The sequence below is a fragment of the Zingiber officinale genome, chromosome 8A, assembly GCF_018446385.1.
Source record: "Zingiber officinale cultivar Zhangliang chromosome 8A, Zo_v1.1, whole genome shotgun sequence".
Taxonomy (NCBI): domain Eukaryota; kingdom Viridiplantae; phylum Streptophyta; class Magnoliopsida; order Zingiberales; family Zingiberaceae; genus Zingiber; species Zingiber officinale.
This window is the reverse complement of record NC_056000.1, coordinates 39,891,629-39,906,652: the sequence shown is the minus strand read 5'-3', so window position 1 is coordinate 39,906,652 and position 15,024 is coordinate 39,891,629. Positions and strand designations below refer to the sequence as shown.

The window sequence follows — 15,024 nt, the reverse complement described above, 5'->3', positions numbered from 1 at the left end:
TGCACTATATCTCTTTTCTCTTCCTCCCCTCAGTTCTTCTCTATTGTATCTTCTTCTTTCTTCTTTCAAGAAATCCAACAATAGCGAGGTTCAATTCCTCCTCTTTTCTCCTTCTCTTCTTGTTTTTCTCATAGCAACAGCAATATTATTGTTCTTCTTCTTAATTTCAAGAACATCAAATTTCATCTCTCTTTATCTTCCTCTCTCTTTCTTCTCCTTCTCTCCCTCCTCTTAAACAAGAGCCGCTTTGCAGCAATCTTCTCCACGACTATTTTTAGCCATCTTCTAATAAGCTAAATAGCAAACTTTTTTCAGGTTTTGCTCAGTACATAATAGTAAATTTTTTTCCTCTGTTTCAGCATATTCAGTTATCAAAATGCAACCTTCACTCTCTGCTGTCCTGATTCCGATGACATATTAAATTCTAGCTTCAAACAATAACTCCTCATCTCCTAATTGTTTTCTTTCATCAAAGGCAAAGTTCAATAGATTTATTGTATCGTTGATCGTACTTATGATTTTTGCTTAGAAGATTTGATTGGTTATTAACAATCAAACTCAACATTCAAAATTTCCTATTGAGTTTGTCGAGAGTTATAACGACAAAAATAACAGTTCAGGATATGATTGATTTCAATTATTGATGATTTACTATATTTGAATTACAATTCAAATCATTTTTATCATTATTTTTATATTCATTATTATCATAATTATCATAATATATTACCATATTTATCTTTACTTTTATATTTATTATTACTATAGTTATCATACTATGTTATCATAGTTATCATAATACTTTTCCATATATTATTTTAATCATCTATATAAATTTAATCTATGATAATTAATTAATAATAAAAAATAATTATCATCTTTGTGTTTATCTTTTAATTTTTTTTCCTTTATTTCTTTTGCATTATGTATCTCGACATGCAGTCCGTCCCCCAATTCAAAGCTTGATAGGTCAACTTCCTCGCCTACCAAGTCGACCAATCAAACCCGTAAGCCCAAAGCAAGAAAGAGAAACCGTGTCCATGAGTTGGACACCTTATTCTTAATGGACGCTACCCTTCGCCATCCCCATTTCCTATTTAACAAGTTAAGTTACAACTTTGAAGGCGAAGGCGAAGGCGAAGAAGGGAGGAAAGAATCAAAGAGGAACTGAATTTGGAGCCATCAGATTGCCTATGGGCCATGAATCACCATATTTTCCTTCTTCTTTCACCTGTCTGTGTAGAATCTGCCATGAAGAAGAGGAAGAGGGATCGACAGGCATGGAATCCCCTTGCGCCTGCGCTGGGACTCTCAAGGTGGCGACTTTTTGGTGGTTTCGATCTTTTTGCTCGGTTTCCCATCTGAATTACAGATAAAGCTGCGATTTTTATCTGGCTGCGAGGGTAACTAACTCGAAGCTGCCCTGTTCTTCCAGTTTGCTCACAGAGACTGCGTGCAGCGGTGGTGCGACGAGAAAGGAAGCAACGTCTGTGAAATTTGCCTTCAGGTTTGTCTATGCTCTTCATCTGCATCATCACGCACATCCTTTTCGATCTACTTTGCCTTCTGGGATTGCTCAAATTTGAAGATTATACAGATATTCAGATTCCATCAAAGCTTAAACTTTGCGTTATTAATTAATGAGAATGAATCTTTTTAGCACTTTCTTGGCAGACGTTTGAGCCAGGCTACACCTTTTCGGAGAAGAAGGCACTGGCGGATGTGGTGGTGACCATCAGGTATCTTCCACTTCAGTATGTTCATGCACATCAACAAGATATGTATTCGAGTATGTTCATGTAATTACCTCCACTGGCATAACCAAATTAGTACTCGGATGGTAGATTATCATAGGGATCGAATCCCAGGAAAATAACCCCCTAGGGAATAAAATCCCTACCACCTAAAGAGACTCTCTTAGGTCATCATGATTTATCTCTCTTCTAAATATTGGAGACGGACATTGAGGGGTTGGAATGAGCGTATCACCTTTTGCCACAAGTATATTCATATATTTGACCTTATATGCATTTAACTAGTATAAATAATCTCTTACTAAGCCAAACACCCCCTTATAAATTGTGATTCATTTACTGCCTTACCAGTCACTCTCGTGCTTCCTGGACTTATTTGTGCTCATGGCCCTTGTGAATTGCCAAATGCTACTTGCTTTTGTGCTCATGCAGAGCCACCAACTTGCATTTGTTTGCTTGTGTTTTCGACATTATCATATTTTTTATCAGTCCAATTCTGGATTTTATTGTTGAATCTGAATTAAACGGGAACCTTGGTACAACGGTAAGATTATTACCGTATGACCTGAAGATCATGGCTTCGAGTCACGGAAATAAACTGTTACAATGCAGAATAAAATTACTTATAGTACAACAGACTCTTCTCTATTGCCCTAATTTGATAGGAGCTTGCCCTTTATTGTTGAATCTAAATTCTGTCCAGATTATCAGTCCAGAGCAAAAAATGCTAACCTCCTTTTAATTACTGATTATCAGGCTAAATCATGATCCTGAAATCCTCAGCTACAATGAAGAAGACAATGGTGAAACCGGCCATAATTACGAAGAGTGCTCCACCTCGTCACAAAGAGGTGCCACTTTCTGCCGCTCTGTGGCAATCATGGTGAACATGTTTTACATTAGTATCACAAATTTATCGATATGACCTCGGGGTTTCGATTACTGATACATACTGTTGCTGTTTTGGGTTTGTGCAGTTAACAGTTATGTTGCTAGTAAGGCATTTCTTTGCTGTGATGATGCTGAGCTCTGGGCAATATGCATTTGGCATCCTCACTGTGAGTAAATGGGATTGGTTGAGTCGAGTTCTCGATTTGACTTCATCTTAACTTAGTTTTAGTTTGATCAGGTGTTTGTGCTGAGAGCTTGTGGGATTGTGATTCCATTCTACGTCGTCATGAGGTTGATAGCAATGGTTCAGAAAGCACAACTGCAGCATCATCTAGAGCAACACCAAGTAAGCGACTATTGACTTCCTTTAAAGTAGACGACAACTCGTTTTTCTGAATGTACTTACAGGAAGGTGTTATTTGTTGGTCGAACAGAGGAGAGCTCGTATGGCGATTGATGAAAGGGAAGAACAAGTACGATTTCAACATCCAATCCAAATCGGTTCATGATAGAAATCTCTGTATTCTTTTTTGCCTCTTATATAAGTATCTCCAACTCCATATGAAGAATAATTTCATATCCAACGTGCAGTGGAGCTATCTTGTAGTCAATGTTGGAAAAGTGAATGGAAAAATATAAAATGGGCTCTAATATGAATGAAAGTTTAGTCTCACATTGGGAGTTTTGGGACAATATGGCTAATTTATATTGAATCACAACTTATCACATTGTGAATGTGTTTGGATGTAAAGCTCTCTCTCATCTGCAAATCTAAGACTTGAATTCCATTAAACTCGGTTCGTATGCGATTTAAAATGTACGTATAAATTAAAATGTGATTTAAAATCCAATTTAGACATGTTTGAAGCAGGTACCAATCCTTGAACATTAAGTCAATTTAAACCATTTGTTACTAGAGACCCGATGTTCAAGGTTCTATAAACATCCACTTGTTATTTTGATAGAGCACGGGTGGATATTGAAAGACTTTCTGCAAAAATACAACGGTTCCTAGCCTTCCAAATGTAATTATGTAATAATACACCATGGAGGAAATGACTAATTATCTTGCCTTGGTTAGAACTTGTGCCCCTTGTACGCCCTTTTGAAGACTCGAAACATAGGCTTGTGGGTACTCATTTCATGTCGCATCCCAAGCCAACACTGCACTTTCAACCAAAGGCTTCTACTGATCAGACATTGGAAAAATAAACCGCATTTTACCTAACCGCATAAGCTTCGATATTCAGTTTTCTACCTAAAAGAGCTGTCATGTTTTTTTTATTTATCCAAAGGAGCATCCTAATTTTAAAACTATCAAAAAGAGTATGTTATTCTCTTCGTACCCGTCTCGTCAACCTTCTAAATCCCTTCTCTCTCTTTCTCTCAATCGTTTTCCAATACATCCCCTCTCTTTAAGATTAAAAAGGACATGATATTTTCTCATATTAGACTCACCGTTAAACCTTATATGATCTCGTATCAAGCCTACTCTGGACTTGATATGATCCAATATCATGCCAGTGTGGGTCTGATATTTTCTCACATCATGCCCAATGTGGACCTGATATGGTCCAATATCAGGTCCACCAGAGGATGCATTGGAAAACAACATCTGGAAAGAGGGGATTTAGAAGGTTGGCGGGAGGAATAGGAAGAGAATAACACTATTGTTAGTGTTCTTTTTGATAATTTTGAAACTTGGATGTTTCTTTTGATAAATAAAGAAACGTGATCACTCATTTTAATAAAAAATCATTCGATATTATCTAAATCACATACTCAACTTTCATAATATCGAAATCACCTGCCATATTCTCGCAATATTCCTCCTCTTTCTTGCCTTGGAGTCTATGTCCATAAATCATTATTGCTCAGGGATGTATTCATTTGATCCACGAAGTATCCTGCTTTGCTTGCACTTCCCATAGAATACAAGAAAGGAGCGCCTTGTTCCACACTTTGAGATCCCGAAACCCATAGCCACCCTCCTCCATCGGAAATGGGAGGATGCTTGGACGACCAAGTGAGAGCTCGACAGGTAGAATATATTTTATCAATGATACCCTATGAATTGGAAGAATAGATAACCAAAACATCTGATCCCTTATAATATGGACCGAATAGGCACTATCTTTCCAGCATATGATAGTGTCTAGTGAGGCCACGAATTGATCTTCACTATGAGGGCTTCAACCAATACTCCATAATCTGATATTCATAGTGTTTATGTGGCTAGGGGAATTCTTAAATATCTAAAAGGGAAAGAACCTTTCTAGAAGGCTGAAATGTTCTATAATTGAGTTTTGACGATGTAAGTAATAACCCCTGTTATATATATTTTTGAATGGGCTTATAACTAAAGGATGCTGGACTTTTTGTCCGTCCATCGTGAACACTTTCTAATTTATCCTGATATCCAGTGGAAAAATTCCATAGGTCAGGTTGATCATCCCAAGACTAGTCAATGAGGCTAACTAGGTTTATTATTTTTTTTTTCATGTAGTTGCCCCACGAATCAATTCTCGGCAAGCACATGTTATAAGGAAAAAAAAACCCCTCATACATCCTAGCTACTTGGACAATTAGTTATAAGCTAACCTCATAATTTATCTCTTTTTATATAACTTATGAACGAACTGTAAAAAACATTTAAAGTCAGCGTAATTATCGTTTACTATAATTGACTTCATCCAATTGAGTTGAAGGCCTACCATATTATCAAAATTCTCGAGGCATCATTAAGATACTAATTGATGAAGGGACCCTGGCCTCTTGTAAATCCTAAAAGATCACCGGCATAAGATTGAGTAATCCCTTGTGGCTACACACTTTGGCTGAAAATGAAACCCGGGTTTATTTGATGCCTACAGAAGTGCTCTTGAAAAAACTTCCAAACAAAGTTCAAAATGATAGAGTGAGAAAGTGTCACCTTGCTGCAAGCCTCTTTCACATTGAAAAACCCAAACAAGCTGCCATTAATAATGAGCTTGTATTAGGGGGGAAGGTAACACAAGCCATGATCCAATGAGTAAATTGTTGTGGGAATCCCATGCCATTAAGGACATCTTGTAAGAAATCCAATAAATTGAATCAAAAGTTTTTTGGAGGCCCATCTTACGTATTTATCAGGGTGATAATCTCTTTCGTTTGTACTTTCTTAGAAGCTCCTGTGCCAAATGTATATCTTCTGTGATCGAACGACCTCGCACAAAAGTAGCTTGGACTGGATTTAAAACCGAACCAATCATAATAGCCAGTCTCCTTGCTAACACCTTGGCTATTACTTTATAAAAAACTGGGCAACATGAAATCGGCCTGCATTCACCATTGTGGTTGCATGCCTGGACTTTGGAACAAGTGCAATTAAAGTACGATTCCATTGTCGCAGTAGTTATACTGTTGAAAAAAAAAACTCCATAATACGTAATTATGAAATTAGAATTGACTATTGACTAGGCATGTTTGAAGAAACTTGCTCCATGTGAATCATCGCTGATATGGCGAATAATAAGTGGGATCCTTGAAGTTGGAATTAGAGTCAAAGAAGATGGTTGATGTGGCAATTAAAGTTAAGAAGAGGTCAATATTTGAAATTAGTGTAGTCATCTGTCTCGATCGAGTGGTCTAGCCGATGGTCCGATTAGATCTCGAGTCTCTCGGAATTGATGAAACCTCGAGTTGTATTAATGTCATTCAAAGTTGAGTCAGGTGTCTCTACCGAATGGTCTAACCGATTGAACCTCCGGTTCGATCGGGCATGCTAGGCACATGGCTTGATAGGGCCAAACTCTTTGGCTGAGCGGAGAGGCCAAGTCTTTGAGAGTGGCATCATTCCTTAATCCGACCCTACTGCATCTGTAAACGAGATCCGATCAAGCTACAAAGGGGACTCTGTCAGCTTGTTAGCAAAGCATATTAAGGCTTTATCAACCCAACGACTTAATATTTTCTTTTGGTGTTTTGTGTAACGATTGTCAGAGAAACAAAGAAATATTCCTTGTGTAGTCATTATGAAAGAATGTTCTATTCTATAAATCAAAGTGATGGTGGGCCCATTCTGGGAAAGATGTCAGAATGTCAGAAAGGTCAGTCATATTTTAGTAATGCATTGAGATTCATGTGGAAAGGAAAAATATCACTATATAAGGAGGTTTCCACCTAAGGCACAGGTACGCTACACTACGCAACATTAGACACTCAGAGTTTACTATTCATTTTACTGTTCATTGTATCCCGCTTTCTCTAAACTACTTGACCAACTTAAGAGTCGGAGTGCTTGCGTCGGATACGTCTCGGCGGTTATTGACATTTTCTTTCCTCTACTTTTTTTTGACACACAAGATCGCTCGACACTCTCTACTTCTAGCTCAAAGTCTTCACACGATTAACATCAAACCCACCTACCTAACACACCATCTTCCCCGATTCAGATAGGATCAATCGCAATGAAGAATTGAAGACAATTGGATTTAATTATTGAAGATTTAAATCCTCATTTCCAAATCTATATCAAGTCATTGTGAATCATCACATGTGCAATAAGATGTAAAAAACCATCTTATATACTTACAATCAAATTTGTTAAATCATAGTTACGAACTTAAATGAGTTGATCAAATATAAAAGTTTTGTCATTATCACTAATCACAATGAAGGAACTTAAATGAACTCACATTAGTGATGAAATAGTGAGCAAAATCTAAATGAATTGCTTGTAGAAGGAGACTAGATCCCATCAAAACTTCTTACAACGTTATATCTTCTCGGTGTTGAAAAATTAACAACGGTCTCGATCTTTTCATCATCCACTTGAAGCCATTACAACTAATAAAAACAAAAAACAAAAAAAACAAAAAAAAGAAAGAAAGATGACACTATTAGTTAAGAAAAGACTTCTCAAGTTTACATATAGCTTAAGATCTTTCAAAACTTGAAAAACCTAAGTCAAGTATTGAAGGTGTTGCTCTTGAGTCTAGCTATAACTCAAGATATCATCAAATTAAACCATGATAAATGTCTCGATAAACTCTCTTAGCTCTTCAATCACTTCAATCTCTTAAAAGTGCTAAGGGCATTCATTTTACAACTGCCTTCTAGCATTGGAAGTCATCTTCCACGCAACACCTTCATGGATTCAAATTTGATGAAAATTGTATCTAAGACTGATCTTGGAAAAGACTTGTGGACCTATAAGCAGTGGCATAGCTAAGATTTTCAATCAAGGACGAATTTAATAAATTAAAAATAATACAACACAAAATGTATAATAAAAGTCATATATTAACTTCATATGTTTTTACAATATCACTCTCCAAGATTTTATATTTTGAAAATATAGAATAATAGCTTCATTATCAACGGTATCAAACACACCTCGCTCAATATATAGTATCAAACAATCATTTACCATATTATCTCCCAACTGATTACGAAGTGAGGTTTTGATTATTTTCATTATTGAAAACACTCTCTCTACCGTTGCAACAGGTATAACAATGCTAACCTCAAAAATAAATATATCAAAGGATATAGACAATCTCTCTATCGTTTATTTAATTGAATCATTCTTTTAGCAAGCTGGTTAATCTCCACAATCTTAGAAAATTGATTGCTACTCTACATATCAAAAATAAAATTATCAAGTTGGTGCTCAAGGTGCATTAACTCTATCGAGGAAAAATTGGATGAATAAAATTGAGCAAATTGAAGTAATTTTTTGTTGTCATAAATAAAGAATGAATTTATTGGATCAAGACAAGTCATATATAATAGCAACTCCATGTTTGAAGTAGGTTCACCTTGCATTTTCTTAAAATACCTCAACATTGTTATTTCACCTAATTTATCATCAACATAATACTTTAAAAACATAATCACCTAATTTAATGACTATTTTTTCTAACAATTCAAAAATAAATAATAAACGAAATTGATAGAACTTATCTAAGAGTTAATGATCCCTTATTTTTCACACATAGTAGAGGTACTAAGTCAAATGTTAACATTATAAAACATACTTTTCAAGTTATATAACTATCCAATTTTAATTCTTATCCTAAAGATGATTCCTTCCACATGGTTATTATAAGATGCCTGTGTAAATTATATGATGAGTCTATCCATACAATAAATGATGTGATTCAATTGATCAAATTTTTGAATGATCATCAATGAAATTAATTACCTTTATATAATAAATCAAACATTAAATGCAAAAAATACATTAATATTAAACACTTGACTAGAAAATAAAAAAAAACATAAATATATAAAAAATTAACACTATATATTTTTTCAACACTTAAATCCGTAATCGAAAGAGATCAAGAAAGAAAACTTTATCTCAATCAAAAGGCATTTGTTGTGAAGCGTCGGTGAAGAGATGACAGTGATGCTGGTAGCAAATGACAACGGTGTTGGCAACAATAGCGTTCATTGACAATGGCATGAGGTGACAACGATGTGGACAGCAGTGGCAGCAAAGTGCGACGGAGAATTTTGAGGCCAAAATAAAGGTTAGGAAAAGAATAAGAAGGGGATTAGGGGAGCATGAAGAACAGGAGATAGAAAAAAAAAAGGAAGGAGATTAGGGAAGAAAGAAGAAAACATGGAAGAAGGGGAAAAAAAAGATTCGGCGGGTAAAAAACATTTAACGGGGAGAAGGGGAAATTTTTCAATAATCCAGGAGAGAGAGAAAAAAACCTTGAAAAAGTCTAAAAAGTTTTAAAATTTATATTAAAGTCATTTTTTTCAATGTATTAATTTTTTTTTGCCCAAATTCCAAGGGGGCGATCACACCCCATAGAAAATGTCTTTTGATGGAAGTGAAGTTTTTTTTACCTAATCTCTTTCGATTACAAATTTAAGTGTTGGAAAACTATAAGTGTTAATTTTTCATACATTCGCATTTTTGTTTGCTAGTCATGTATGTCAAATATTTATAGATATTTAGATCTTCTATGCATTTGATGTTTGATTTGTTATATAAAGATGATCAATTTCATTAACGATAGTTCAAAAAATTGATCAGTTGAATCACATCATTTTTTGCATGATAGACTCATCATGTAATTTACACGAATATCTTATAATAACCACATGCATAGGGAAGGAATCGTCTTTAGGATAATAATTAAAATTGGATAGTTATATGACTAGAAAAGTATGTCTTTATAATGTAAACATTTGACTTAATACATCTACCAATATGTGTGAAAAATAAGGAATCATTAACTCTAAAATCAGTTCTATCAATTTTGTTTGTTATTTATTTTTGAATTATTAGAAATAGATTGTCATTAAATTCGGAGATTATGTTTCTAAAATATTATGTGGATGATAAATTAGGTGAAATAACAATGTTAAGGTATTTTAAGAAAATACAAAATAAACCTACTTCAAACAGGGCATCTCCCCCTACACCACCTCCTCCTGATGCTGACTCGAATGAGTATCCTAGTAATCTTGGTCTAAGAAAGAATATCCTCGAGTATAATGTGAATGAAAGGGAGATTGTTTGATGTTACTATTTGCAAAAAGGTATGTTTCAGCCTAGAAATCATGAATTTCCTTGGCATTCTTGTCCAAAGGAGAAACAAATATTTCGAGCTATATGGTTTAGGAATAATCCTAATTGGCTATAATATAACATTTCAAAAGACACGGCCTTCTGTCTTTATTGCTATTTATTTAAAGCGGAGCGTGATGGTCAAAGTGATGGTGATTCTGTTGTTATTGAGAGATTTAAAAATTAGAAAAAGAAAGAAAATTTTCATGAACATGTTAAAAATCATAGCAACATTTCAAAAGACACGACCTTCTGTCTTTATTGCTATTTATTTAAAGCGGAGCGTGATGGTCAAAGTAATGGTGATTCTGTTGTTATTGAGAGATTTAAAAATTAGAAAAAGAAAGAAAATTTTCATGAACATGTTAAAAATCATAGCAACATTCACAATAGGTGTATAATGTTGGCTTATGACTTAATGAATCAAAAATAACATATTAAAACTTGTTTGGTCAATCAATCTAGTCAGATAGTTGGCAATTATCGTGTTTGTTTGACAACATCAATTGATTGCATAAGATTTCTTGTGCGCCAAGGATTACCATTTCGTTGTCACGATAAATCGAGTCACTCATTCATAGTAATTTTCTTGAGCTGTTAAGATTTCTTGCTGACCATAATGAGGATATCAATAAAGTTGCACTAGACAATGCCCCCTTCAAATCTCAAACTAACATCGCCTAATATTCAACAAAATATTATTAGATACATTACTTATTTAACCACTAATTATATTTTTTGAAAATCTTGGTGATGAATTATTTACTATGTTAGTTGATGAGGCTCGTGATGTATCTATTAAAGAGAAAATGATAGTTGCTTTATGGTTTGCAGATAAAAGGGAAAATAATATTGAACTCTTTCTAGGCATTGTACATGTAAGCAACACTACTGCCTTATCACTTAAGACTGCTATTGATTCTTGGTTGTACCAACATGGATTTTCTATATCTAATTTGTGGGGGAAAGGATACGATGGAGCTACAATAAGAGAGGAGTATTTAATGGCTTTAAAATTTTAATTATAATGGAGAACAAGTCTGCTATTATGTTCATTGTTTTACCCATCAACTACAGCTTACAATTGTAGTTGTTGCTAAAAATCACATGAGGGTTTCTTTTTTTTTTTTATGTAGTTGCACAATTGAACAATATTGTTAGAGCGTCATGCAAGCGAAGAGTCATATTTCATGAGAAATAATTTGAAAAAGTTATTAAAGGAACTTGCAATGGTATATCTTCACTAGACGAGGTATGAATTAAGAGAAGACATTAAAAAGAGTTAGGAGTACATATTGGCGTTCACATTATAATATATTATTGAGTTTGATATGCTTATATCCTTCAACTATTGATTTCCTTTTATTTGTTGAAGTACAGGGAAAATATCACGAGCAAATAATATGTTGGAATTGATTGGAAAATATGAATTTATATTTCAAATATGCTTAATGAAAAATATCTTAAGAGTCATGAATGATTTGTCGCAAGCTTTACAATGAAAAACTTAAGACAACATAGATGCCATGATTCTTGTAAGATTAAGCAAACATCAACTATAAACCATGAGAGATGATGGTTGGAATTTGTTATGAATGAAGTTTCTTTATTTTGTGTAAAATATGAGATAGTCACCCCGCGCATGGAAGACTAGCTTGTTTGTCTTTCAATCAATTATCTAAGGTCGTGGGATTAGCCAACTTGCTAAAAGGATGGTTCAATTGAAGAAACATCGATTATATCCTTTAGTATATACTTATTTTTAAAATTAGCATTGTTATTACCTGCAACTATAGAGAGAGTATTTTCAACAATGAAAATAATCAAAACCTTATTTTGTAATCAATTGGGAGATTATATGGTAAACGATTGTTTGATACCATATATTGAGAAGGATGTATTTAATATCGTTGATAATGTAGCTATTATTCAACATTTTCAAAGTATGAAATCTCGGAGAATGATATTCCAAAAACATATGAAGTTATGTTGGGAGATTGTTGGTGAAATCGTTCACCGGGTCAAGGTTGACTGGTTTGACTAAACTCGAGTGAATTCGAGCTTAAGTTTCGATGTTTGAACAATATATTGTGGACAAGATGTTTAGACAATAAGTGAGAAAGGCTAAGTAGGTCAAGGAGGGCCGGTATTTGATTGGTAAAGTCTTAATTGGAGGTTAGACAAGATATATCCTAACTCGAGGGTTAGGCAAAGTGAAAGTCCAAGTGGGTTAGGGAAAATCACACGTTGGCAAGGAAAGTCCAAGTGGGTCAAGGAGGACTGCACGCTCGCAAGGAAAGTCCTAACTGTGGTTAGATAAAGGAAAGTCTAAGTGGGTCAAGGAGAACCACACGTTGGCAAAGGAAAGCTCAAGTGAGTCAAGGAGGATTGCACGTTAGCAAAGAAAAGTCCTAACCGTGGTTAGGAAAGCAAAGTCTAAGTGGATCAAGGAGGATCACATGTTCGCAAAAGAAAGCCCTAACTGTGGTTAGGCAAAGGGAAGCCAAGTGAATCAAGGGGGACCGTACGTTGACAAGGTAAAGTCTTAACTACGGTTAAGTAAGAGAAAAATTCAAGTGGATCAAGGAAGACCGCACTTGGTGATTTAAAGTCAACGAAAAGTTGACAAAGTCCAAGTGGGTCAAAAGGTTGCCGGCCACTTGGTGGAGAAGTCTCAACAGTGTTGGAGTGTATACTGAAAGCCTACGCTTTGTAAACATTCATTATGAATAAAGAATCACATTTGGTCAAATTGTCTACATTTAGTTGTAGTTGTTCAATTAATTTATACTGTAGATAACATAGTATGTGGTGCCACATGCAGAAGATGATGTTATCAGCACCTTATAAATTATAAACAGTAGCTCACGACCAAAATGGAAAGGAACAAACCATTAGAAGATCGTAGTGTAATTAGGTATCAGTTTATCTTGACTATATAATTACACTAGTACACTTAGAGTGTATTGAGTAGGACCATTTGAGGTAGTTTCTTTTATACTGACTTTATAAAGAAACAAAAATCTCGGTTATTATGGAAGTGTGTGCTCTTAATCCTAATATAATAACAAGCACATATATTTGATATTTATTTCTTTAATTTATCAATGGGTGAGATTTAGTTCGATGAATCAATAAGCCCGATAAGTTGGGAAATGGTATCACTTATAGTGTGTGTTGTTGATTATAGAAGGAAACTATGTCCTAGAGATACTAGGTTGATAATGTCCTCAAGAGGAGCTCATAAGGATTGTCATGTTAAACCCTGCAGGTGGACTTAGTCCGACATGATGATAAGGTTGAGTGGTACTACTCTTGAACTAAGATATTAATTAAATGAGTTGTCAGTAACTCACTTAATTAGTGGACATTCGATATCTTAAACACAGAGAGACTAACACACTCATAATAAGAAGGAGCCCAAAAATGTAATTTGGGATTGATGCGGTAGTTCAATAATAGTTCTCTAGTGGAATGAATTATTATTGATAAAATTAAGTTGTGTGTTCGGGGCGAACACGGGATGCTTAATTTTATCGGGAGACCAAAACCAATTCCTCCTCTCGGTCCCTATCGTAGCCTCTTATTTATAGAGTACTATACCCACCTATACCCACCTTCTATACCCACCTAAAGGGGGCCGACCAAGCTAGCTTGGGAACCAAGCTAGGGCCGACCTAGGTATAAATTGGGGTGGCCGGCCCTAGCTTGAACCCAAGCTAGAGGGGCCGGACAAATTAAATTAAAAAAGAATTTTAATTTTAATTTTTATTATGTGAAAGATATAATTTATTAAAGAGAATTAAAATTAAATTATCTCTCTTGTAAAAGATCTACAAAAGATTAAAGAAAGAGATTAGATCTCTTTCCTTATTTGTAGATTGGTGAGATATTTTATTTTCTCTTTAAAAATTATTCACATGTTATAAAATTAAAATTATGGAAATTTCTTTTTATCAACCATGAAGAGATTTTGAAGAAAAATTTTAATTTTAAAATTTCCGGAAACAAATTAGGAAGTTTTAATTGTTGATTGAAACTTGTCTAATTTGATTTCATGATGTGGCCGGCCATTAGAATTTAATTAGGGAAATTTTATTTTATTTTTCTCAATTAAATCATGTCAAGGAAATTAAGGAAATTTTATTGTAATTAAATTTCCTAATTTGCTTAGGCCAAGGAATATAAAAGAAGGGGTGAGGGTGCATTCATGAGATACAACCTCTATTATTTCTCTCCCTCTTTTATTCCTTGGTGCGGCCGGCCATCATCATCCTTTCCCTCTCTTCCTCTTGTGGTGGCCGAACCTCTCTCTCCCCTTGGAGCTCTTGTGGTGGCCGGATACTACTTGGAGAAGAAGAAGAAGAAAGAGAGAAAGCTAGCATCTCTTGGAGCTTGGTTGGTGTTTTGATCTTCTTCTTTGGTGAAGCTTCCTTGTTGTGGCCGAACCTAGCTAGGAGGAGAAGAAGGTGGTTGGTGGTTTCTCATCTCGGAAGATCGTTGCCCACACAACATCCGAGGTTAGAAGAGGAATACGGTAGAAGATCAAGAGGTCTTTTTAGAAGGTATAACTAGTAATTTTTCCTTTCCGCATCATGCTAGTTATTTATGGAAATAATACCAAATACAAGAGGCTTACGTTCTAGTATTTCGAATATGTTTTTCGAAGTTGTGTTCTTTTGTTTTTTCCCCCTTGTGATTTGATTGTTCTTTTTGGTTAACCTAAAGTTATTTTAGGGAATTAAATATTAGATTTCTATAAAAGGTTTTGTCTAGTCGGTGGTGGTTGCTCCCATATCCAAGAAGGTC

At 34.8% G+C, this 15,024-nt stretch overlaps 1 protein-coding gene across 2 annotated transcripts; it reads left to right on the top strand.

Annotated features, from left to right (window-relative positions):
- The first annotated feature begins 988 nt into the window (after positions 1 to 988).
- LOC122008576 lies at positions 989 to 3,318 on the top strand. Of its 2 annotated transcripts, none has more exons than XM_042564345.1 (7): positions 989 to 1,316; positions 1,436 to 1,507; positions 1,675 to 1,739; positions 2,511 to 2,637; positions 2,732 to 2,812; positions 2,875 to 2,991; positions 3,080 to 3,318. In XM_042564345.1, the coding sequence occupies exons 1-7, from the start codon at positions 1,194 to 1,196 to the stop codon at positions 3,152 to 3,154; spliced, it is 660 nt and encodes a 219-aa protein (XP_042420279.1). In that variant the 5' UTR covers positions 989 to 1,193; the 3' UTR covers positions 3,155 to 3,318. The 2 variants fall into 2 exon arrangements, with proteins under 2 accessions (XP_042420279.1, XP_042420280.1); XM_042564346.1 differs by having other exon boundaries at positions 997 to 1,316; positions 2,884 to 2,991.
- The last annotated feature ends 11,706 nt before the right edge of the window (positions 3,319 to 15,024 follow it).